Source organism: Equus asinus, chromosome 2 (genome assembly GCF_041296235.1).
Source record: "Equus asinus isolate D_3611 breed Donkey chromosome 2, EquAss-T2T_v2, whole genome shotgun sequence".
In the NCBI taxonomy this organism is placed as follows: Eukaryota; Metazoa; Chordata; class Mammalia; order Perissodactyla; family Equidae; genus Equus; species Equus asinus.
Window position 1 is genome coordinate 28518398 of NC_091791.1, and position 26230 is coordinate 28544627.

At 47.1% G+C, this 26230-nt stretch overlaps 1 protein-coding gene across 5 annotated transcripts in view; it reads left to right on the forward strand.

Annotated features, from left to right (window-relative positions):
- Nucleotides 1-26230, forward strand: part of FBXW4 (F-box and WD repeat domain containing 4) — a 78272-nt gene that overhangs the window by 20065 nt on the left and 31977 nt on the right. For 4 of the 5 annotated variants that reach the window (XR_011494273.1, XM_044752272.2, XM_044752266.2 and 1 more), the window contains exons 3-5: nt 406-591; nt 1023-1155; nt 6378-6472. Coding sequence is in view for 4 of the 5 variants with exons in the window: in XM_044752272.2 (XP_044608207.2) it covers nt 406-591; nt 1023-1155; nt 6378-6472 (414 nt within the window). In the remaining variant the exon portion in view is untranslated. The remainder of the gene's footprint in view (nt 1-405; nt 592-1022; nt 1156-6377; nt 6473-26230) is intronic. The other variant, XM_044752260.2, reaches the window with a different exon arrangement.

Below are 26230 nucleotides of genomic sequence, written 5' to 3' on the forward strand. Positions count from 1 at the left end.
CAAATCAGTGAGGATGCAGAACGGAAGAAAATTCATCCAGATGGAAGGTTTCTTTTTGCCCCTCCCTATGCATCAATCATTACATTTTCTAAGCTCTGCCTACCCACAAGAAATCTAGGTTGCAAATAATTCAAGTCTTAAGCATTCTTCAATTATTTAATTGGTCTTTTAATTCTGATTCTCTTTTAGAGTGTCCAAAGAAGATTAGGTCACCACAAAGCTCCGTCAGTCTAGTTTTCTGAGGGTAGCCTAAGGATGGGTAATTTTGAAGGAGGGGAGCAAGATATAGACTTAGCCTTGCAGGTTATCCTTGCTAAGCTGGGGATTGGTCAGCCTCTCAAAGATCGGAGTCGAATTTCATGCTGTGTCTTGATGATCCTTAAATTTTGTTTTCCATCTCTGCAGTCAGATGCCCTGGATGCAGCTAGAGGGTGATTCTCTGTACATATCCCAGGCTAATTTCATCCTGGCCTATCAGTTCCGCCCAGATGGTGCCAGCTTGAACCGGAGGCCCCTGGGAGTCTTTGCAGGCCATGATGAGGATGTTTGCCATTTCGTGCTGGCCAACTCGCATATTATCAGTGCGGGAGGGTAAGTGCTGCAGGCTTCTCCTTCCACCCTCTTCTGTAGTATTCTTCAGGGACTTCTCTGTCTCAGCTCCAAAGGGATGAGGAGGGAGACTAGAAGGGGTAGTGGTTTTTTTCCATTTAAAGCAGAGAGATTTACCAAAGGCACTTAATAGGGTTAGCTGGAGAAGGAAAACAGGAAGAGCCTTTAATGAAAAGTGAAGCTGGTTTTGATACTCTCAAGGGGGGAATTTGTTTTGTCTCTTGGCTCTGTTCAGCGCCCAGTGTACTGAAGAAGTAGAAGTATCTAGAAGCTCAGCACCTTATTGGGCTGAATTGCCTAACGCTTAGCAAATTTGGATGTCACTGGAGACTTGGGCTGTTTCTGTAGACTTGTTCTCTTCCTGCAGAAAGAATAATTAGCTTTTGGGGGTGGGCTCCTTATTTCTCTCCTAGAGATGGGAAGATTGGAATTCATAAGATTCATAGCACCTTCACTGTCAAGTACTCGGCTCATGAACAGGAGGTGAACTGTGTGGATTGCAAAGGGGGTATCATTGTGAGTGGCTCCAGGGACCGGACGGCCAAGGTGAGGTGGTCTCCCCCTTACATACTGTTATTCCCTCCTGTCTATAGGGAGTGGGGTGGGAGAGGGTGGATGGGGCTTTGAGTCTTGGGATTGGCTGAGAGCATTGGGTGGGGGCGGGAGGGGAAACGACACGATAAAGAGCTCACTTATGTGCCTCTGGCATGCAGCTTGCCCTGCCAGGCTGTGTCCCTGCCAGCTGGCCTGGGAAAGGAGTGGACAGTGGCTGGGAAGCTTGCCACTCACTTGAAATGTGGCGTGAACTCAAAAACAGAGGGCCTAGCCAGCTTTTCCTCCCTGAGCTAAGTTTCCTCAAGTTTGTGGGTTGAGTTCTGACCCCAATATTTTATTTTAAAATCTCCCTCCTTTTGCTTGCTCTCTGTTTAGGGAGGTTAATTTTTCACCACCTTGTTTATAAGCAATCAGGCTGATAATTAAAATGTGTTTTTATTGCTTCTCTGGAGAGTGATGTGGTCAGTAAGCAGTAGAAAGATGACGGGAGAAGGGTGTTGTTTGCTCTATCACTGCCAAATTGCCTGGTCTACAGTCAGATATCTGCCAAGGCATAACAGAGTGAGGCTGATAAGTAGTGTGACCCCTGCTTTATGGACTCAGCTCATCCATGTCTGGGTCAAATGGGCTCCCCTCCGTGAGATAGGGAACTTTCTGCATCCCTGTGTCCAGCAGCCCTAGCCGGGGCCCACACATGCCTGGTCCTTCGGGGCTGCCGTGGGAACTTTGCTGACAATTCAGTTGATGGTGCAGGAGGCCCAATATTGTCTTGCTTGTCTGTTTCCCAGTATCTGGAGACTCCATGGTGCTAACAGGAGCAAAATGCTGTCTGTGTCAGCAAAAGGGCCTCTAAGAGACATAGGGAAAGAGAAGTTGCAATCTTTACTCACTGACTTTTCTGACTCCGGGTACTCTCTGGTGATTACTCCTTCACGTAAAAATGTTGCTAATTTATGTAAAAAGAAGGGCTAAATATGTTCCCTTCTATTTATGGAAATTTCTCCTCCCTTTCCTATTTTCTTCCTTACACTCTGTCAGAGAGACATGTGTACCATCATAGGGAAACAGAAAATTCCAGAAAATCTTTTGGACCAACATGGAAACTAAATTTCCTATCCCCTCCTTCCCATTTCCCTACCCTATACTTACTCCAGGTTTCTGATTGGTCACTCTCTTTGTACCATTCCTTGCAAAGAGACTGCCCTTAGGTTGCCATACAGCCCAGAAGTCAATTTGCATAGAAACCTTTTGTGGCATGTGTGACCTAGACACTCCCATCTCAGTCTAGCGTCTTCTTGTCATGGCTTCAAGCTTCTGCTGGCTCTTCCTTTCCAGAGACCTCTCTTTCTTCTATTCTCTGTGGTCAGACACCCAGAGCAGTATAAGCTAAGCTTTGTGACTACAGGTAGAGGTTCAGGAGTATGGACTGCTTATGGTTGAAGAATGATAGCAATTTTACTTGGGATATTGGGTTAATTTCATGTTTTAAGTACCGACTCATTCCTATTTAGTGGCTTAAATTTTTTTAGGCATTAAAATAGGTACTTTCTAATTCTAAAATGGTCACTGCAGTCCATTCTGTTCCTTTTGAGGATTTCCTTTAGGTCAGTGACAGAATTCTGCCCCCTGGTTCTTCAACTCCAGAAAGCTAGTCAGCTGTTTTAGGGCTCCCCAGTGACCTCCAGGCCAGCTCATCTTTTCTGGCTCTCTGGATGTTGCTGCTGTTCTCTCCTTTCTGTTGTTGTCTTTGCATTTAGCCACCTTCGTCTCCCTGGCCCATTTCCACATTACCTACAGCTGGTCTTTTGTCACTGACTCTGTGTCTCTTCAGTAGCATCTGCAATTCTACTGCCGCTTCCACAGGCTTCTAATACCTGAACCTACATAAGAACTTAGTCATGTTTCCCTGTAAACATCTATAACCTGGTTTTTGGGAGTTCCCCACATATGTACTGTGTTTTAGAAAAGAGATTTATTTTATTGGGGTGAAGGGAACCAAAACATTTTCTCCACACGACTTCTGAGCTAGGGACTGCCCAGAGAGCCCGCTTCCTTCCCCTCCCCGAACCTAGTTTCAAACTTACTGTGACTTAGCTTGGATTGCCTCTCTGGGCTTTAGGAGGGCCAGCTCCATCCTGAGATGTGATGGGATGGTAGCTTACATTCTTGGTAGGCTTGGGCCGGTACTGACCATTCCTTCATTTCCTCCTTTTTCTCTATTCTTTCATTCATTCTGGTAAATGCCCACTGTATGCACAACGGCAGGGCTCTTCAAAAGATACAGCCTCTCTCTTTAAGGCGAGCTGAGACAGGTGTGCACTGGCTATGACGCTGATTAGAAGTGGCCGGGACTGAGGTGTGAGGCTCTGGGGAAACGGCCAGAAAGTGCAGAGGGTGGAGAGACCACATCTGGCTTGGAAAAGGAGACTTTATGAAGGAGGGAACATTTGAATTTTTTTCTTCTTTTGGTTATTTTTCAATGCATAGGTTTGCTTGTTTGTTTTATAACAATATAGAATGTAACCAGGCGCTGTGCTAAGCACTTCACATTGTTCATTTTCTCATTTTATCCTTTAGGGTAATTCTTTCCTCACATAGTTATGCTCATAATATATTTTAGGTACACAATATACCCTGCTGTATCTACTTTATTTTATAAGGTTTTCTATTATTATTACAAAGTATTTGTAAGTGTCACCTTTAATGGCTTCACAATGGACTTACCATAATTTAGTTACCATTTTTACTATTGGTGATGCTTGTATCTAGTTTTTGCTATAGTATAAGAACCACCATTATTGATGCCTAATAACTGCCAAATACTGTGCTGGGTGCTTTGTACATATCTTCACTTTTCCCCACTGCAACCATGAAAAATAGGTATTATTTCTCAATTTTACACATGAGGAAACCGAGGCTAAGAAGTTATGAAACATCCCAAAGATCAGAGATAATAAGTAAACAACCAGGGTTCAAACCCAGATTTGTCTGACTCAGAAGCCCATGCATGCTCTTTCTGCTGCCACAGGCTGCAGGGGATATTTTTAGCATTTAGGTTTTTCTTCATTTTAGGATTATCCTCTTAGGATAGAGTCTCAGCATTAGAATTACCGAGATGATAACTTCGGTCGTTTTAAGGGTCTTGATACATATTGCCAACTTTTAAAAAGGATTGCATAAATGTCCACTCCCACTGAGTTGTATCTTCTCGAGGCATGAGTCTGTTTTGGATTTGACCACTGAGGGTGAATACGTGATCAACATACTCATGTTTCTGGTGGATAGTGTGCTGCCGAGGCAGGTCAGGTGGGGCGCTTCCCAAGATCATGCTCAGAATTAGCAGCATGCTTCCTGAGCCACTCATGGAGACCAGGGACCTTGTTCTGTGGTTGGCATGATCTAGGAATCCACTAGCCCTTTCCATGGAGGCCACTAGTGAATTCAGGCCTAGGGCTGTCCCCATAGATCTCATAATCAGAGTCCTCAGTGTCTCCCCACCTCCTAAGCAAGAACCTGCCTCCTCGGGAGTTTGCATCAGGGAAAAGGCAAATCTCTCTTCCAAGCTGAGGCATCTGAAAGAGGACATTAGAAGTGCATCTAGTTACTACCAAAGTGGCCTGACTGTAGATCCAGAAGAGTAAGCCAGAATCATGGCACACCAGGGAAGTTAGGGTATTTACCTTTGTTTTCTGCCCCTGTTTGGTCAGGATCTTCTTATTAAATTTATTATCTTTTCTCTGTGTTGGGAAAAGTAACTCACACTCTCCTCCTCCATCATAGAAACCCAAAATCTAAGAAACGCTTTCTCCTTTTATAGGGAAAAGATATCATGTGACCCTAAGAAGGCAGGACTACCCCCGCTCCGTCACATACTCCTTAAACCCAAGGAGTGTTTCCTGAAAGTTCTTCCATCTAAGGTCCTGACTGACTTTTGTGTGTTCCCCTTATAGCACTGCAGGGACCTTGAGAGGTCGCTGATACATCTGGCTGCCTCAGGATCCCTCCTTGGCTGTTGTCTGGGCACAGCCCTGTATGTTTGAGATTTCCTTTCTGTTTGGTTAGAGGCTTATTTCCCTGTGTGTGTCATCTAGGGTAGGGTAAGGTGAGGGGGGCCTTGTGCTTAATGGGAGATTTCTAAATGCACTGACTGCTGAGAGGGCTCTGTGAGTGTTGATTAGAGTTAAGCCCAGAGTGGCTGCTAATGTACATTCCTGACTGATAGGGACCAGATAATGTGCTCCAAGCAATATTTTTAACCTGTAGGAGATATGGAAGCTTAAAAGAGTTAAGCTTTTCTGCTACTTTTGGTGACACTAGGTGCTAAATTCCCTGCTGACATGAATAGCATTGGATTCTGGGCATTATCAACAAACAAACAACAACATACCACCTTCCTACTTTGAAGTCTCTCTTCTTCTTCCATTCTTTCCTTCTCTTGAATCTTCTTTTTTACTCCTCTAATTCTACTCTAATTCTATCTCTGTCCTCTCATACTGTGCCTTGATCTTTCCTTCCTTTCCCCACCTCACCAAAGTAAAATCTTGGTGAGAGAAAGGAAAAAAAGAAAATCCACAAACATGGGGAGGTTGCAGAGAGAAGCAAGCCCCATGTACCCACTCCACTCAGTCAAGTCTCAGCTGGAGAATGTGGAACTTCTGATTCCCTGGCATAAAATTGCCTAGTAAGTTGAGGCTGGCCCCGTGGCTGAGTGGTTAAGTTTGTGTGCTCCGCTTCGGTGGCCCAGGGTTTCGCTGGTTCAGATCCTGGGTGTGGACCTAGCACCGCTTATCAAGCCATCCTGAGGCGGCGTCTCACACAGTAGAACTAGAAGGACCCTCAACTAGAATATGCAACCGTGTACTGGGGGGCTCTGGGGAGAAGAAGAAGAAAAAAAGATTGGCAACAGATGTTAGCTCAGGGCCAATCTTTGGAAAAAAACAAAATTGGCTAGTAAGTAAGGGCTGTCAGGTGGAAGTAAAAGAGGGTGGTGGTTAGGACTGGGAGCCAGGGTCTATTTGGGTGGTAGGCAATCCAGAAGCTAGAGAGGGCCCCTCTGCTGATGCCCTGAGCTCTGTGTATACAAGACGGAAAGGATTCTCCATTTCCCCACCCCTCACCCCTCCTAGGGACAGTCACGCCACTGAGTACATCTTTCTCCTCCCCATACCAATCCCAGGCAATGCCAACGAGAGCATCTCCTCTCCTGTTTCCAGGTATGGCCTTTGGCCTCAGGCCGGCTGGGGCAGTGTTTACACACCATCCAGACTGAAGACCGAGTCTGGTCCATTGCTATCAGCCCATTGCTCAGGTAAGGGAGATGTTTTTGGATATGGATTTGTCCCGTATAATAATGCTTTTATTTTACGAGCTTACATGGGCTAGAAAATCTTCCACCTGTGTGTTCTAGGTTGTTTTGAGCCACTCTCCTGGAGATTTTGGAAATTGTCTAGAGACTTGAGGTCTGTGGCTCACTTCATATATGTGTGGGGTTGAGATAACTTTCTAGGGGCTAACTTCCTGAGCATCTAACCCCAGAAATGTGAAGGAAAAGATATTATGTTAGAATGTAACTGAGTCCAGCTGTTACAAGAGTGTCCCTTTTGGAGCAGATGCCCTCTGGGATTGCTCCCAAAGCAGAGGCCTCGCAGCCCCGGGAGGTGACGACATCAGCCAACCTGCTCTCACAACTCACATCTGTGGTTTGTTCCCCTTGGAAAATGTCTTCTGGAGTATCCCATACAGAGTTGAGTCATCAGGAGAGACTTGGGGCCCATGTCCACTTGGGCCCTCATCCAAAGGCGTGTATGTGGAGTAGATTCATTGACAATTGTAGCAGAAGTGCCAGTTTTTGGTGGTGGCTTTACCCTCCCCTTTGGCCTGACTGGTATTTCTCTAGTTTTACCTATGAATGAGTGAGCTTTGCATTCTGACTTCTGCTTTCTAGGGTCTCTTGAACCAAGGCAGAGCCTCTCCTCCTCAGCCCTCTCCTGCACCTGCTCTGTCAGCGTGTTTACCTAGGGTCTTCCCCCACTTCCTTCACCCTGTACTCCCCTCCCAAACGATCAATGGGAAGACTAGGGCTGCCATCCTCCAACAATGGGTTGAAGTCAGTCGCTGGTTTTATGAGAGAGTTGATCCCCCACTTTACTCCACCCCCTTCCCCCTCCTTCTCCTCACCCCATGGAGCCTGCACCCCTCCTCCTGCCCTGTTCCACAACTCCCTTTCAAATTTTTTTCTTCGTAAAGAATTAGAGCCGATTAGCCACGTCATTAATTCTTCAATTTGACGGCTGATATAGCAGGACCTGAAACACATTGCTGACCCCAGAGAATGGAGACCCCGTTCCTTAGCATATTGACGACGGGAGAAGTTAATTAAAATTCCACAGAGCGGAGGTGTCGGCTAACCTATAAACCTGTCGCTGTTCAGAACAAATCATTCTAGCAATCCTCGGAAAGAGGAAAGGAAAGACTAGCAGGGAGTAGAAAAGCCTAAGTGTGTGGGAGCAGAGGGTAGATGATGGAGCCACAGGGCTTTGTCCCCTCCTCAGTTTCTTCCTAATGCTGTCTCTTGTAAAGCCAGGTAGACAGGCTTGGGGGTCTGTGGGCTAGATATGTGTTAAGGATTGAAGGAAGGTGGGACAGCCTGGAGGAGGTGACAGGTGGGCTGGTGACTTTGTCTTAGTGGTTACCTGTGGACTTCTGCTGGCTTTAGGAGACAAGCCCGGACTGGGGTGGGGTTGGGAGTAGCAGGAAGCTTTTCAGGGCTGAAGATGGTCCTTGTGCTTCCTGCATATGGATTTAAGCCAAAGAACACAGACAGGCTCTCCCAGCACCCCACGCCCCTATTCCTGTACCCCAGCCACCTCCTCTGGAACGTGTTAGGTGACCTGTTAACAGACTAGAGCGTGGCAACTGTTGAAGATGCTGTCAGTGAGAGTGGTTGAGGAAGAGTCTGCCCTCATTGTTAGGAAGCGTTTTACAGCACAATAAACAGGGGTTTTTTGGGCCACAAGTTGGAAACTGGCTTTGAAGGAGGACCTAGCTTTCTTGTTACTAGTACTACTCTATGACTGCTACTACTACCAGCAGCTAACATTGTTAGTCATTTGCTCTGTGCCAGACCCTCTGCTCAGTCCTTGATGTGCCTGGTCTTTGGTGAAGACCTGGGGCTAGTGTTTTCTTCGCATTCTCCTTCAGAGTCTTCTTGTCCTCTTGGTGCTCTGTCTTCACCCTGGGTGATTCTTTCGCTCACTGTTGGCTGGCTGTTCAGCTCCTGACCCACAGTTATTTGAGATGATCTTTCTCCCAACTCCGCAGATGGAGTGTTGGATTCTTTTAAAAAATAGTTTGCATCTGGGATCCTGTCTTTACACTAGATGACCAGAAGACTGGGGTATATGCTAGGGTTTACCTCTGCCCCTTTTTCTCTGAACCAAAGAATATACTGGGATGGGGGTCTTTTCATCTTATTGTTAGATCTATTTCTTTTCGCTGTATCCATGAATTGAAAACTTTCAATAAACTTATCCATTTTCCCAATCTGGGGAGACACTGCCTGCAGCCTCCAGGGTCTGTCGTGGAAACTGGAGTTCTGCTTTGCCACCAACCAGCAGGGCGGCCTCACGGAGGTCATTCCTTTCTCTGAGCCTCATTTCCTCATATCTTAAAGGGGAATACTATTTCCTTTATAGACCTTGCTAGATTATTGTGAAGATGACCTGAAACAATGAATAAGAAAATACTCTGCAAAGCTAAAAGGACTATGATATATGTCAACCAGAATTTCTGTCTCTGGTGTGGCCTTTATTTAGTGGCTTTAGCTGCTCTCACATCTCCACCCTTGCCCGGGGCTTGTCCCAGCCCTCGTGTCATTACATGCTCTTTTGCAGTCTTATGGAGGTGGGCACTTAGCAGCAATCTCTCTTTCCTCTCTTTTTCCCCCTGTAGTGTTGTTGCCCATGGTCACTGCCTTCTGTTTCCCTCCCTGCCACCTTTTCTGTTGGGTGTGTTTGTCAGTGTCACTACTGTGATGTGACCATGTAGGACATGAGGAGAAGTGGGCAGCAGCTCTAGGGCAGTCGTCTGGTTTACCCGACGACCTCTCACCCCCTTCACTGCTTCTTCCTATAGTTAGAAGGAACCGGGACAGTTAGGAGACCTAGCACATCCTTTTTCTCGATTAACCCCTTTCTTCTATTTCAAATAATTTGTCAGAACTATTCATTGTATTTATCTTTGATGCCTTCTTATGTGTGTACTGAAACACGTAGTATGAAACATGGAACCTTAAGCCTGAGGCTTAATTTGAGGTGCTCATGACTGGGAGAAAGCAGGTATCCTGTCCTGTGTCCAAATGTCGCCTTTCCTTCCTTCCCTGACCTTGAGTTCCTGATTCATAAACAGTCGTGGAGGGTGATATTTAATACCAGTTATGTGCTTAGAGCTGTGTTAGGTACTCAGAAAACACAGAAGGAAAACTAGTAGTCTCCACAGGAGGGTGGCAGGCAGGGACCTTCTCCTCTCCCTCCGGTGTGCCCTCCTACCCATCTTCTTGCCCCGACTCCAGTAATCCTGTTTCTAAGATTCATGACTTATGGATGCAGCCCAGCTCCTCTAGAGGAGGCCCAGCCTGGAGCTGTTTGATGAGTGAAGGAAGGATGGATTGAGACGAACAGGAGTGAGATGCTGGAGGTATGCCTAGGATGTAAGGGACATGTCTGGGTGTAAATGTGGAGCTGAAATACCTTCAGAAATACTGGTCTCAGAGATGCAACCTCCCAAGGTCACATTGAATTCTGAGCACTTTTCTATGAGCAACACAGAGAAGCAGAGTTTTTAAAATGTGCAATGTTTTATTCCCATTTAAAAATTATTTCCAGCTAAATAAAGTTAGTAAATACTCAAGAGTGAGGAAATGCAGAACTGTTAAAGACTCTTTTCCAATCTCTCCTACTTTCCATCTCTTCCTTTCTCACTTCCTTTTCTTCTCACTCCTTTTGTGTTGACTGAACTCTGCTGTGTGGAAGCTTCCCCGAGGATCTTATTCACGTGTGGGCATGAGATGGGTATATAGCTGTAATGGTTGACACCAAGTGCCTCAAACCAGGCTGTCTCTGGTTGAGGGGGAAGAGGGAGTGCCATTCCCCTCCTGGCAGAGGGAGAAGTTGAAGCTCAGGGAAGATCGATGCAGGGCGCATGTGGGATGGAGCAGAAGAGGCAGCAGTGTGTGCTCAGGTCTCTATCCTATTACCATGTCCTGTATACTGAGGGAGGGCCATGAGGCAGGCCTCTGCGTCATTGCTGTGTCTTCATCCACCAGCATCTTGGACAGTAGCTGCGGCCCTTGAAAGTCTCTGTTCTCTCTTCCTGGAGGCGAGTTGATTGAGCGCGGTGGGGGAAGGCAGTATGTAATCGAGACCTAGGCTCACCCAGGTAGCTGTGAATGCTTGTACCATTCCAGGAGAGTGAGTGCAGGGGGCCCTGGTGGTGAAATGAATCTATAGACCCACTTGCCCTGTTTACCTGGGAGGGGAAGAGACAGGAGCCCACAGCTCCTCCTTTGCAGACACCATATTTATGGCCCTCTGAGAAAAAGGAGGTGCTCAGCAGAATCCTTTCCCCGTCTCCGAACAACACTTGCTGTCGTGCGAGTGAGTGTGGTCAGGAAGGCTTCCCAACGCACTTGGGTTTTAATCCCTTCTTTCTTGTTTCTGTCATTAGGAAAATGTATGAGTGGTATAGGTGTAGAAACTTGACTTAGCTGTGTTATTAAATATACAATATAATTTTGTGTAACTTTGCTCACTGTGGTGGCCTGTTTGTTTTTGGGAGGATTAGTCCAAGTCTACATGAAATGTACCGATTCAAATTTGTAAAGTGAGTCGTGGCCTCTGGGGGGTTTTGATGGAGGAGCTGTCCCTTCTTGCTTCATTTCTCCCAGAGGTGAGGGAGAGTCTGGAAGGAAAGCAATCACTGTGTACTGTTTGGTGAGGGGGTGGGTTTCTGGGGAGAGCAGAGTGTTTGTTCCCAGTGGCTACAGAGTTTACTGTGTGTTGTGTGTGTGGCAGACACATATTCACCAGCCTGTTGAAATACACCTTTCTTTAGTGAAAGGTAATTGCATCTGGAGTTTTCTCTGACAGAGGGGTTTGAAAGATTGGAAAAAGAGGCAGCCAGCTTTCAGTTTGGATTCTTTTGGTTCCCAGTGGTTCAGCAATCCTTTGGCCCTGGGCTTTATAACTTAGTGCTTTTAGGGGAAGACGATTCAAAAGTAAAGGTTGTGCCTCTGAGTTTTGCTTTTTCTGGTTGGTGATGGAGAGCTGGGTCTTCAAGGAGATCCCTAACCTTGATAACCTGAAGGAAGACTCTAGTGGATGACTTTGTTGTGCTTCATATTGTAGCTGGTCCTCCTGATGGCTTGGCCTGTGGCCATGAAGATCTGTCTGTTCTCCCTTCCCAGGGTAAAGGAGACCTTCCCTAGGCAAAGAGTGGCTCGGTGTCCCCCTTTGTCAGACTACAGAACACACAGGAGGGAGCCTCCTGCATGTGGTACCCCTGGATGAGAAAGTCAGAAGCAAAAAGACACCAGGGAAGGGCCAGCGGCTGGCATGGCTAGAAGGGGTGGCATGATGTCTGGAGAAAGAAGGAAGCTCTGAGTGATGCTAGGTGGGCCCGTGGTCCAGCCTAAAATGACCTAAAATTGGAAAGGGATCAGTGTAGGGATACAACTGAATTGGAGTCTGGTCCTGCTGAATCTCAGGGCAGTGCCTGCCACCCTAGAGTTCATAGCCTCTGCTAAGCCAAGCCTCTCGGGCAGGCGTATCCATCAGTAGCAAGGATGAAATGCCACAGGGGTGGGTTTCACTTCCTCAAGACCCTGGATTTCTGCCACTACCCAGGGCATGTTGGGCACAGGGAGGCTCATGTGCTGAGCTTTTGGCCTGAGACCAGCAACCCAACCAGCCCTGGCTGGCCTAGAACCCATTTGTGGGAGCGACTCCTTCCCTGGCCAACAAGGTTGGCTCAGTTTTCAAGAGCTGACTTAAATAAAACACTACCAATAGAAACAGAAGCTACTGCCGAAGGCAGGATACTGTGGATACAGAATCCGTGCATGAAGACCCTGCGCCTGCTAACACGGATACATTTCCATCCATCAGTCTCAGTGTTTAAATTCTTTCTCCATCTCTGTCTCTGTCTCTGTCTCTCTCTTTCTCTCCTCCACCCTCCCCCTGCCTCCAGTCTCCCTCTCCAGATACTTCTTAAGCATTACTGTGTGCTAGATCCTAGGGAAACAACAGTGAGCTAGACAGCATAGTCTGATGGAGAGACAGACAAGTCAAGTGGGTAATACGGTGTGCAAAGTTCTCAGGTGGGGAACAGAGCTCATTGGAGGGATAAGAGTCTTCCTCCTCTTCTTCCTGCTGCCTGCACCTTCTGGCTCCAGTCCCCACCTGCACCGCTTTCTTCTACTCTTCCGCATTAGGAAGAGAGAAGGTAATTTTCCTGCCTTAGCTGTGGCTGACTTTTCTGGGTTGTGTGTGCAATGTGCCTGTGTTTTTCCACCTTTGATCACTGTTCTGCCGACAGATAATTTAGCAATCACATCCTAAGGTGGAAGCATGGAGTTAATGTTAAAATTAGTTGGTTTTTTTTTTTTTTCTACTCTTTAAACTTCAGTGGGTGATGAGGCAGAGAAGGAGGTGGGAGGGTGAAGGGGAGCCATAAATTCTGTGGTTGGTGTAGCTGTTCTCTGAGCAGCCGGGAAGCCTCTGATGTCTCCACAGCACTTTCATTAACATTTAAATTAAGGGTTTGTTTTCCAGTCTGTTTTATAGGCAGGGACCTTTCATGGCCTGTCACATGCAGCCCCCCCCCCAACTCCTCCTTCCCAAGCAAGTGTGTAATTGTAGCCACTGCTCTATCCTAACTCTGGGTTGCAGCCAGAGTTCAAAGGGAATTCCTGGAGATGGAGCTCTGGAGGTACAAGGTGTAACAGTCAGGATGTGGGTGTTCCTCCTCAAATGAAGGTGCTGTGTAGGAGCTCTTTCTCCTCTCATCTGACCTGTGCTTTTCTCTGCTCTTTCAAGGAACACACATTTCAATCTGACTCTGACCCCTCCCCGTCCTTCCTTCCCTGGGGCTGTGGGGCAGGTGGGAAAGGGTGCTTCCATCTGAGTGGTTTCTCCTTATATCACAGGTTAGGGCCTGGGACTGATCTTTCTAAGATACAGACCTTCATCATGCTTATCTTCCTCCTTTTAACATTTTTTTTTTTTTTTTTTGAGCCTCAAGAATACTTCCTCCTACTCTGCTCAGACTTAGAGAAGCAACAATATAAAAGAGATTACCATCTGAGAAGAATTTATAATAGGTTCCTTTGGTCCTAAAAATTGCATTCTAGTGTAGACAGATATGTGTACACACACCGTACTTAGTTGCTAGCTCTGGGTGTATGTGTGTTTGAAAAAGCTTACTGATTAAAGAGATCACTTGAGGAGACTGTTCTCTGAGGTCTTGGCATTCAGAGGAAGCTCTCCTACGCCCTCACCGAGTGAAATTGTTTCTAAGCTTCCTTTTATGCTGGTGTATCTGGCAGCATTTGGGGGTGTTTTGAAAAGACATGGTCTCTGTCCTTCCCATCACCATCTTGTTGATCTGTTGGTGATGAGAATGTGTACCAAACGTTCACAAAACATCTTCCTAGTTCATAAGCTTTGAAGGCTTATTCACTCACTGCGGGCACCTGATTTCCTCTCTAGACAGTGATGAGAGGGGCATTGGAGCCATTCCCTCTTTATGTTCAGACGCTGAGAATTTGCTTTCTCTTGGAGCCTTGACTTCACTGCTCGAGTCACCTCCTCTTTCCTCCATCCTTCACTAATCCACTCGAACTATCCCTGACTTATCTGCAAGACTGAAGACGGCTGAATGTCCTGCCCGCCTGTTCCAGGTAACCAGTCAACAGGTGGACACCCTCATGCCCTGGAGTCCTGCCCAAGGGGAGTGAGGGAGGTGCCAGGGTGACCCCTGTGCAGGTGCTGCTGGGCTCAGATTGCAGGCTGGTGTCCAGGCCCCGCCTGGTGGTGATTAATCTGGGACACGGGCCGTCAGAGGCCCAGCCAGCGCAGCTTTGGTCCCTCACTGTGAAGACCTTTGGCTCGGAGACTGAACTGATCTCTGTAGCCTGTTTCGGCTTGAGTTTGATCTGTCAAGGCTAAAGAGGAACCTGATGGTTGGGCGGAAACTCCTAGCCCTGTCTGACTTATGGCGCTGATCCGTTCCAGCGGCCCTGTCATGATAATACTCATATATTTAGGAAGATCTCCCCACCTGTTAGCTGTAACACTCAGATCAGTCAAAAGAGGGGTCTTCATGAAACATCTGTGCTCTTAGTTTCTTGAGCCAATGGAGTTTACTCTTGGAAGTAAACTGGGAAGTGGGGTGGGGTTGGTACTGGGCCTGAGTGAAAAAGGCAATGGTGGGGGTGTGGCTGGATCAGTAGCATAATGTATGTTTGTGTACTGGGTGGGGGGTCATGTCGCAGGTGGAAGGATCACCCTATCCTCCTGCAATTAGGTGGCTCTCAGGCCATTTGGGGCAGATTTCAGTATTTCAGTTTGGAGTCAAGTCTTAAGTTCCTTGTTTTCATTTCAAACCAATTTTTTTGAAAAGGTGCCCCCCGCCTCCTCCACCTTTTCATCTACCAGAGTCCTGGTCTGGGGATCTCCAGGTGGCAGTCCATGGTATTAGTTGTATTTCTTCCTTTCTCTGAGTTTGGGACAGTCACACATGGCTCCAATTGGTCATGGGCTTAAGACCCAAGAACAGAAATTCTGCTGCCCATGACGGTTTCCCTGTATCGATGAGTCTGAGTTTTATTAATATAGTATTTCCATTTTGGGGGTTAGAAGCTTGGGACCCAAGAGCTGGAACATTTTCCTCACACCATCAAAAAAGAGAATAGACATCCATGTATTCCACCAGCAGTGGAATATGTTGATACCATTAACAGGGGAAACTGGCTGTAAAGATGCTCTGAATCGTAAAGGTCCGCGTTGACTCTGAATTTTGCTGTGCTGACTAGAGTTTTTACATATGATGACAATAAAGGATGCATTTATGCCCCAGCAAACCAACAAATGTGTTTGGCTCTTCCTCCAGACCCATCCTAAAAGATCTCTGGCTGTGTGGATTGGACACCTGCTAATCCTGTTCCTCTCTAGCAGTTTCTTGAATAGGACTCTTGAAGTTTCAGATTATGAGCGTTTGGGGGCAGGGCTTTTATTTTCTGTCTTGTATAAGCGTTATGTGCCTGTGTGCTACAGACGAAACCCCTATGCCTCTGGGGTGCCTCATTAACTTGACTACTCAAGATCCTTGCCTCTTTTCCCAGCTGGTTCTTGCTCCTCCTCCTGGCCAGGGCATTTTCATAGGGGGTAGTTTGTGACATAGTCTGTAGTGCTCTGTCAGACAAGCTTGGCTCATATAGAAGGTGCTGGCAAGTGGGGGGGGGGGGGGCTAGCAGGAGGAGGGAGGTGAGTATGTGCGTGTAGAAGCCATGGTAATTGCAAAGAGAATATTAGTCCGAGAGCTGCTGGCCCAGGAAATTGCTTTTTGCCAAAGCTTTCCTTTTTCATAGTTTGCAATGCAAATTTAAACATGAATGGGGCACAACAAGTATAGGAGGGGCAGGTGGGGTGCCCTTTGGGAGGTGATAACATCCAAAATCTTTAGCAGGGTCTTGATTTGCAAAAGAGAATTTCAAGTAATAAGAGAGAACCTTTTAGGAGATTAAAATAATTATAAATCATAATTTGTTGTGAAACCCCTCCCCACACACACCTTTTCATGTTCTTGTGTTCAGACTTGTCTCTGGCCCTGCTCAGCTTGCCCTGCTGTCTCCTCTGCTCCTTCCAATAGCAAAGCCATAATCTAGCTTCTAGAACAGTGGCCATGGTGGTCATGATGTAGTATTTTGATTTTCACAGCAGGCTTGAAACAGCAGCCCCATCTAAAGTTGGTACACTTAAGAAAACATGCACGCTGGTCGTGGGGACTAAAGAGCATGCATCTCAAAGGCAGGAGCTTGTCTGCTCTGAGAAGGTGCTAAAGCTAAGGCGTTCGTCTATGCCTTCTCTGATCCTCTTACACCGTGGGTAGGCTTGATGAAGCAGAATGGGGGCCCCCGGGCCTTTTTCCTCTCTCAATTTCCCATGCTTCATCTGCCCCATCTAAAGAGATGTGGCTTTCTGTTTCCAGGCTGGAGATTCTTATGTTTATGTTGCATCTGGATGCGCCAGTGGTGCTGGAAGTGGGGGTAGGCAGGGGATGGCCACCAGTTTCATTATGCTGGCATAGCAAGAGGTTGGGTGAGAAGGTTTAAACTGTCTTGTTTCTAAGCTGAGCTAGACAGGTAGACACAAAGAGAGGCCAGAAGGCAGTGTGGAGGAAGAGCTTTTCAAGTATAAATATGCCCCACTGGCAGAGGCCACTGGGCAACTGTGGGGCTGCTCCTCGTTCATGTGTGTCTGTGTTGCACATGTGACACGCACTGGTTGAACAGATAGGGAAGGAAAAGCTGAGATGTGCAAGGTGAAGTGAAATGTACCCCTTTCTGTCTGTGGCCACCGCCAGTGTCCCTCCCTCTCTTGTTCGTTGATTGGGGAATTTTGAAAGGGAGATTAGCTCGAGTCTTCCCCAGGGTCAGTCCTGTGGTGCCTGGTCAAAACTCTGGAGTCTCCAGAGCACAGTCTCCCTATAGGATAATGCCCAGACTTACTCAGCCATTGCTTAGCCCATGCTCCTCACCCTGAACTTGCTGCACCATGGCCTTCAGGGGAGACAGAGAGGGTCTAGCTCAGAGCATGTCACCACTGTCTCTCTTTCTCCTGAGGACTCTACTCTTACAGGCTGCTTCTCTTTCTGCTGTATTTTCTGCCTTGTTGCAGCTGTAGCATTAGCTGTCCTGGCCAACCCTGGGCCTCTTTCCTCCTGGGCCTAAATGGGAGGAGACCAAGTAAGTGATTGGAGTGGGGTCCTATGGTAAATGACCCAAGAGAAGGGTCAGCTGGGCATGAGGGTGAGCTTTGTAACATTTGGCAGAGAGAGAGACACATGGGTTAATGTGTTTGAAGCACTCTACTTTCCCGGCCGGTATGAATCTCACTAGTATCCAGGGTGAGCTGTGGTTGAGAATAAAAACAAAAAATTAGCACCAAAAAATACAGATTATTCAAAGGATTCTTCTACTTGTTAGAAGTCTGTGGCCAGGAAAATCCTTCTTTACAGGCTGGTAAGGATGGGTCCAGGAATAAGGAGAGGAAAAGTTAGAGTTTTAAAATTGCATTATTTTGGCAGTAGGTATCAAAATAAAAATGTAAAACCCTTTTTTTTAACTTTTTATTAAGATTATGATAGTTTACAACCTTGTGAAATTTCATTTGTACATTATTGTTTGTCAGTCACGTTGTAGATGCACCACTTCACCCTTTGTGCCCTCCCCCCTCCCTTTCCCCTGGTAACTACTAATCTGTTCTCTTTGTCTACATGTTTAACTTCCACATATGAGTGGAGTCATACAGAGATTGTCTTTCTCCATCTGGCTTATTTCACTTAACATAATACCCTCAAGGTCCATCCATGTTGTTGTGAATGGGACTATTTTATCCATTTTTATGGCTGAGTAGTATTCCATTGTGTATATATACCATATCTTCTTTATCCAATCATCAGTTGATGGGCATTTAGGTTGCTTCCATGTCTTGGCTATTGTAAATAATGCTGCAATGAACATTAGGGTGTAAAAACCTTTTGACACATAAATTCCACTTCTAGGAATTTATCCTAAGGCAATAACCAGACAAGTACACAAGGTGTATGTATAAAGACTTATATTAAGAACATACAAATATCCATTAATAGGGATCTGGTTAAGCATTTTATGGTATATTTACCCAATAGAATACTACATAGCCATTAAAAGGATGATATAGGTGTCTATTTATTTACTCCAAAAGATGTTTTAACATTGTTGAGTGAAAAAAGGAAACAAAATAGTATGATAGTTATTTGACTATTTCTTCAGAGTTATTTCTTATGTGGTAGATTTCTGCTGCCATTTACTTTCTTTTTACTTTTTTGTATTTTAAGTTTTTTTATAATGAGCCTATTTTTATAATTAGAAAAAACAGAGTACATTTAAATGTTTATTTCAGTATCAGGCAACAGTAGAGAGAATCCTTCCTTTTTTCTTCACATATTTAAATTAAATTATTTACAAATTTAAGTTAAAGATACATGGACCTACATTTATTTTTTATTTTAAACAGTTTTATGAAGTATAATTTATATACCATAAAATTCACCCATTTTAAGTATACAATTCCATGATTTTAAGCAAATTTACAGAGTTGTGCTACCATCTCTACAATTCAGTTTAGAGTATTTCCATCACCCTGAAAAGATGCTTCCTTACACTTACTTTTGCAGCATTAAACATGATTTCATGCTTGGGATGTTTTTTGGGGAAAGAAACAAGTTAAAATACTGGGATTTTTTTTTAAAGCAACGTACACTCAGAAACGTTTTTCTATGTAATGCATATCTCTGAGTGCTTGTCTTATGGATGTATCGAGAATGCTGCTATGTGCAATGTCACGTGGGAGTATGAAGCACAAGCGACAGTTTTTACCATCCAGGGGCTTATAGTCCGGTTGAGGAAACAATGCATATCCTGAGACAACAGTTTATCCCAGTATCTAAGCGATGTGAATGTCATCAACTGTCAGGGTTATCAACAGGAAATCAGAGGAAGGCAGTAGCCTTTTTGTTAAATCAGGGGAGCTTCCTGGGTGACATGGAATTTGAAGTGGGACTTAAAGGAGCTCTATTTAAATTGCAGAAGGGAGCTTGAGGCAAAGGGGCTGGGATGAGCAAAGACATGATAAGACACGGGGAAGCTCAATGTAAGTTTGGGGGTTCAGAGCAGATAAGTTTGACTGGCTAAGGTGGAGGGTTTATATAAAGGAGTGATGGGCAATGAGGCTGAGGGGAGGTTGGGGCCTGGTTTTGGAGGGTTTTGAAGAGGAGTTTGACTTTAACCTGAGAATAATAGGGAACCACAGAAGATTTTTGGCCAGATTGAAGAAGTTAAATGATTAATGTGGTGGCACAGTGTATGGGATAATTTGGAGTGGGAGAGACTGAGGCTGTTTGCATACTTTTCCAAGACTACACTTCGTTAGCGGTAAGGGCCTGGCCTCCTAGGCACAGTGGAAAGACAACTTTGGATTCAGGAGAAAGAGAGGAGAAAATCTGTTGGCAGTCATGACTGAATGTGGGGATGCGAGGGAAGAGCCCTGTGTGAGTTCCATTATGAGCCTGATGGCTGTGAGAAGACTGGATTCTGTTTTAGACATGTGGCTTATGAAGTGGTGATGGGCCAGTCAGGTAGCCATGGCCAGAGCTAGCCAGGAATGATGGCCTGCAGCTCAGATGTGGGGACGAGATGTGGAAAGCATCAGCATGAAGACAACAGTTGAAATAACATGAGGGCTTAGCAGGAAAGAGAAGCTCAGAGAGAAATAAAGACAAGTGGGCCAGGAGAAACGAAGAGGCGAAAGGTACCATGAGAGGCAGGAGGAGAACCAGGAGCTAAGAGAGAGTAGGGCATCCAGCAAGAGTAGAAGGCAGCGGGCAAGTGAGGATTTGGGGCAACTTACATAAACTATCACCTCCTTACTGTCAGGCCTCCTCCCTATTCTAAGTGACAGGTAGAGAGATAAGGCAAAACCACATAGCCTTGATATCCATGCAGGGAGATGGCAAGCATTTTATTCACCTGGCTTGTGTGAAGCATTTTGTTTTCAAACTACAATTGATCCTAAATTTGGCTTTCTCTCAAGTTCTTTCCCTTGGCTCTTGTTCTGTTTGCTTGTGTTCTACCCTATGGTTATTTTTGCTGTTGCTGAGGATTGCCTACTTTGGGCTTGGTAATATTTTTCCTCTCAGCTCACAAAACCACTAAGTGTGAGCTGAGTTTTGGAGGGTCAGCAACTGAGCTAGAGATGCTCAGTGACAAAGTGAAGGAGTATCATTAATCCCAGTTGTTTTCTCCATGTATGAGGGTGTCCAGGGCAAAGCAGGAGAGGCTGATTTAAGAGAGGGGAAAAAGCCCTCCGACCACTCTGCCATTTGGAGAGCTTTGGCCTCAGAGGCACAGGGGCTGCCCGGGTTCTGGGCTCGCTTGGATGACTAGGGCTGCCTGAAAACTTTTTCTTTAAAGAGAATTAAATAGAAACTCTCAAATCCTCCTCGGGTTTTTTGGGGTAGTCATTCCATGGGGCTTGTCATTTGTGTTTGAAGCTAGTGGTGAGGAGGGCGGAGTGAGGAGAAGCGAGGGGGTGGAGATGGGAAGCTGAGAAGGAATCAGAGAGAGAAATTTTATTGAGGGAGAGTTTGCTGGGTTTATGGGAGGGAATCTCTCCCCTCCTCCCCATTCGGATTTGAAAGGGCCGGTGAATCTTTGATTAGGTGCAGGTCAAAAGAATTTACACATTGTGACCTTAATAACTAGAGGTGATTGGCAGGCGGGCTGTGGGGAGGGGGCCGCGGGCCCCTTTCATCTCACTTAGCACAGAGGAGAGACAATGGGCCAGCCGATTTTCCTTGTTGCCCCTTGTTTGAAAAGGTCTGGTGTCTCTACTAGGTACCTGTGACATGGGGGTCTTGATTGGGGTCTCATAAAGGCCCCTGTCAGTATGTCCAAAGGCCAAGAGTACAAAAGCAAGCAGTGGGTGGGGGTCTCAGCTGACCACTGAAGAAGGGAGGGGAGGGCCCCAGAGGCAGTGGAGGGAGAAGCAACCCCCGATGGGAGCCCTTATAGAAGGATGGGAGGAGGGGGGCAGAGAAGGGCCATTTTTGTCCCTAACTCATCAAGCACATCTGCAGAATTGTCCAAGCTGCTGCCTCCCGGTTTCAAAAGAAAAAAATGATCGTTTGATAAACCGTCCCCGATTCACCACTTTCTCACAAGGGTGGGAGACCCAGCCCTGACCTCTGTATGATTTCACATCAGGACCAGGCTTTCTTTCCCCTACCCCCAAATTGCTAGAGAAACTTTGAAATGTATCCTGTGGCTTTCTCTCTCCCTTCTGCAACCCTCCCACCCCCATTTCCCACCCTCTCCACCCCACTGGCCTCTGTTTTCTCCCTGGGCGCTCCGGAGTGTAGGCGAGTAATTAGTCCCCTCTTTCTGGGGCACAATGAAGCCAGGGTGTTTGGCGGGCCCCTTCCCACCGCTCACAGAGCCGGGGGCCTGGGGGGAAGGACCAGGTGGCATGTGCAGTGTGTTCCAGGCCTGTACAATTGCTGGGGCACAGGGCCGGGGGCGCAGGGACTACTGTGCTCCTGCTTCTCGAAGGAATGTGCAGAGGCGCATGCATTAATGGTCCCCACACAATGCTTGCATTTTTTTCCAGGCAGAGGCATCTTCCCCGTGAAAAGGCTGCCGAACCCGGAGCCCAGGCGGGAGCTTTGGCCGCCGTGATGGCGTTCTTTCCCACCCTGCGCTTAGTCACTTGGAGCTAACATGGGAGACCAACAGGCCGCGTCTCCCGAGAGCCCGATCTTTGTATCCGATGTGTGCTCCCCCTCTGCCCTGTCAGTTTTGTGTGTTCACGGAGTGTTGATTTTAATGCGGGCCTGTGTTGGGCTGGGAGGCCAGGCTGGGGGGCCTCAGGTCTTTGTCTTGCAGGGCCTCTTCTTCTTGGAGGGTCTTCGGCCCTAGAGGCTAGTGGCAGATTTGAGAGGTAGGGTGAGATGCCAACTCTGGCTGGCAGAGGATTCCCCCATCCATGCGTCTGTCACAGACCACCACAGGGTGCCTAAAGAACAAGAGCACCTTGGGATGCTCAGGCACACGCTTGCTTGGCACTCCTCACCCCCTGAGGCGGGTGGTTAGTTCTACCACATAGGACTGCCAGCTTGAAATGCATTACACCCCCCTTGTGACTGAGTCCGGCAGGAGCACAGATTGTGAGCCTCAGGGAGCCAGGGCAGGGCCTTGTCTGCAGGGGTTCAGGGGAGGTGGGGGCGGGCAGGAGGGGTGCTGGGAGAGCACAAGTTGGCTGCAGATGACTACCCAGCAATTGGTAAGGGTCAGGAGAGAACGGAACCAGACAGAAAAGAGGCAAAGTGTCTGGAGGAGCACTGGCAAATCTGATGCTCATCTCTGGCAGTTGAGGGGAGAGTCCTTAGAAACTAGGGATAGAATGGAGGCATTTTCCCCAGTGAGGAGAACTGGGGCCCTGTCACAGGTCGATGCACTAGGGACTGTCCAACAGGATGTCTTCTGTCTTTACCATTCACTCAGCTGCAGTGTAGCCAGGAGCTGTGGGAAAGGATCTTTACCCATTCTGAGCCCCTAGTCTTGCTGAGAGAGAGGATGCATGTGCATGGCTCAAGGAAGGGTAGATTCTGGGATTATCAGCCTGTGTGTGGCCTCCTGTACTTCTGGGAAGAGGGAAACCTAGGGTTACCTCTGAGTCAGGGAGCCGGTGAGTGAGGACCTGCCCCCACTGCCCCCCATGGCCAGGCCATGGTCACAGCATCTGGTGTGGTGCTGGGGGTCGGGGTACTTCATCTGAGGAATCAGGTTTTTAGAAAGGGACTGTGTCCTCACTTTCCATATGATCAGAAGGCAGAGCTGCAGGCTGACCACTGAGATGAGGTGGCCCTGGAGAGGCATCCCGCCAAGGTTCCCCGAGCACAGCGGCTCCTCTGTGCTGCTGTTGGCACTCTTCAGACTGTCTCTGGAATTGGTGCCAGTCACACTGTCAGGCCTGATGAGGGGAAAGAAGCTGGAGCTCCAAGGCCTTTGAGGGGCCTGAGTCCCAAAGGGGCCCACCAGTAAGGAGCGGCTCCTGCTTTGGGTCACTCTCTGGCAGAGAACATCTCTTTCATTGAGAAATAGGCACTCCTGGCAATACCCTCCTCCTCCCTTTTTCGTTTTACTCTTCTGTTCCCTTAACTTTTCCAAATGCTGTGTCTCCCTTCCCTTCTCTTCCATTTTGTGGACAGCTCATAAGCAGCCTGAAAGAGACAGAACTTACGCATATGGATGTGATATACGAGGGAGTTGGGGTCAGGGCTGGTCAGGCTGGGGCTCCAAGATAGTAGAAAACACCTTTGCTCCCCTCAGGCTGTCCTGCAAGGGCCTGGCTGGGAGGGCACCAAGAGATCATAACCTTTAAACGCAAACTTGATGGAGGAGAGAGAAGGAAGCCTGAAACAAATTAGATATATCTATAGGGGGTGTTCAGCTGGAGAAAATGAGCATTTCTTACTAATTGGAGTGAAGGGCATTTCATTATTAAGCTTCATTAGAAGGGGAAGAGTGCGGCAGGCCTCTTTGGGGATTCCCTAGGCTGTTTTTTCCTTTTTAAAAGCATAATTGCATTTAGGTTGGAGGAGGAGGCGGGAATTGCTCCTGGTAACTTTGTGGAGCGCCTAGGGATTTAAAGCAGAGTTTGGAGCAAGGTAGAGGGAGGGAGAGATGGACCAGTGGGAGGCTGCTTAGAGACCTCCTGCATTCCTTGACAATAAATAAGAGGTAAGAAAGCACTGATGGGGGTGGGGACCTCACTTCTGGAACTAAGATTGAGGAATTTGGAATGACAAAAAAATGTTGATCAGAAAACCTGCCTTCCTGGGGTGCCTGATATTTGACTATTTTAACTTTTGTATTAAAAGTACAAAATGGTTGGGGCTGGCCCCGTGGCCGAGTGGTTAAGTTCGCGCGCTCCGCTGCAGGCGGCCCAGTGTTTCAGTAGTTCGAATCCTGGGCGCGGACATGGCACTGCTCATCAGACCACGCTGAGGCAGCGTCCCACATGCCACAACTAGAAGAACCCACAACGAAGAATACACAACTATGTACCAGGGGGCTTTGGGGAGAAAAAGGAAAAAATAAAATCTTTAAAAAAAAAAAAAAAAGTACAAAATGGTGGAATTCAGATGTGGTGCAATGGCCTTACACAACCGTTGTTTCCCAGCATGCACAGGACTTTCTCCTTTGGGGCCAGGAAGGGCTAGGGTGGGCTGGCTCTTCACTGAGCCTGCTTGGCTGCATGGTCACTTCCGTCCAGGCAGAGGCAGACTGGGCCTGTCCATGGAAGATTATCTGAGTCAGGTGAGCTTAGCTTTCAAGTTCTGACTCCTTTTCCTGCTGCTGCCCCAGGGCTCGTGTCCAAAGTACAATCGGTCCCCAAGAAAACTCTGATCCAGAGTGCTTGCCCAAAGAAGTGACTTGTCTAGGTTCTGTGTAGTCACTCAGGCTCTCTGGTGTTCAGTGTTCTCAGGGAAGCTGAGATCAGGTACCATTTTGTCATGGGAGAGTTTCTCTCCCATGGTTGGAGTCCCAAGAGCTGGGGTACGAAATCTCATTTAGAATCAATGCCTGTTGTGACTTCATCAAAGGCCTGGAGTTTTTGCTTTCTCCCACCTGCAGCATCCTTTGCTCTTACCACAAGTCTCTGCTTGGCTCAACCTCCCTGAGGTACCTGGGGCTTTAAGTACACAGGATGTCTTCCTGTTGTTGGGAGACCTAATCCTTAATGGAGGCCTAACATTGTTCTTCAGCGGCCTGGGATCTCCCGGGTGATTGGGTGAACCAGGGATTTATGAGCTCACTGAGCACCTGTGGAAAACAGCTTATTTCTGTCTCCCTCTCCCCTGACCCCACCTTTTCCCCATTCCTCCCCACAAAGAAGCAAAAGTATCCTGTGCACTTTCTACTTCCCCAAAGAAAAGGAGAAGAGATGATCTGAAGAAAGAGGACCTCATGAAAATTAACTGAGTAATAGATAGCCAATGCTGTTTTTTTATTTGCAGGCACAGGTCTTGTGCCCTTCTCTTCCTGGCTATGTGTGTGTATGTGTGTGTGTATGTGTATCTGTCATCTGTCTCTGAGCCTGTGCACCTGAAGGGGTGTGTCAGGGTGGCAGGCAGCTTCTCTGCTCTCTGGGTGCCCTCCCCCAAGCAAGGACAACCTCTCCTAAGATGATCCACGTGGAATCCCCTGCCTATCACCTTCATTACTTTGTGTTGATATCACTGCTTCTCCTGGGACAGTGTCACCTCAGGAAGACACCTCTACATGAGAGAGTGTGCATGTATGTGGACTCTTAAAGCCGCTGGGTTCCTTTGTTTCCTGGGCACCTACTTATTGAGTTGCTGGCAATCACTGTGTTTCCTGCAGTCCTTTGATTCTCCTCTAGATTATCTTTTGCTTGGTCTTCTCCTTGGGACTCCCTTTCCCTGCGAATTTTCCTCCTGTTGGTGGTGGAGTGCAAGGAAATGTTGTGTTGTGGAAGAAGTTGTATGCTTCCCAAGCAAGTCACACTGGGTGGTTGTGGTTGTATGGGAGGATGCAGAACCTGAGCATAGAAGAGAGCAGGAGCTGTCGAGTTTGCAAAAGCCCCAGGCCTGTGCTGGTGGCAGCTGACCTGAGGGTTCTGAGCAGGTTTATCATCAGGGTCTAAGCTCCTTGGCTTTTCCGCAGAGGGAGTAGAATATTGGGTGGGTGAGGGGATGGGAAATTGGTTTTCTCTAGAAACCTTTGACTTGTTGATAAGTCAGCAACTGACAGTGTCCAATTCTTAACACAGTTACAGTGTAGCAATGAAAGCCTGAAGTGAGTTGGGTCACCCAGCCAGTAAATCAGAAACCCACACTGCTGTCAAGTGTGTTTGCAAATTTGTGTCGTTTCTTTTCATTCTACTAAAGGTTTGTATCCCATCCCAAGTGGCTTAGTGAGAAAGAAAGTAAACTTCCAATCAAATGACCTTTTTGGTATCATGATGTCTTTCCAAAGAAAAAAACCCATAGTTTTTATAGTTTGTGATTTCAAAAATGCATGACAAAAACATGCCACCAGAAAAAAATCTGTTCCAAAGCAAGTGTTGGGGGTGTGGTGTGAGTGGGTTGAGCTAAATTTGAGGAATTGGATGGGATGGTCAGGCAGCTGCTGAGGGAAGGGATTCCCAGGCTCAGGATCTCCTTA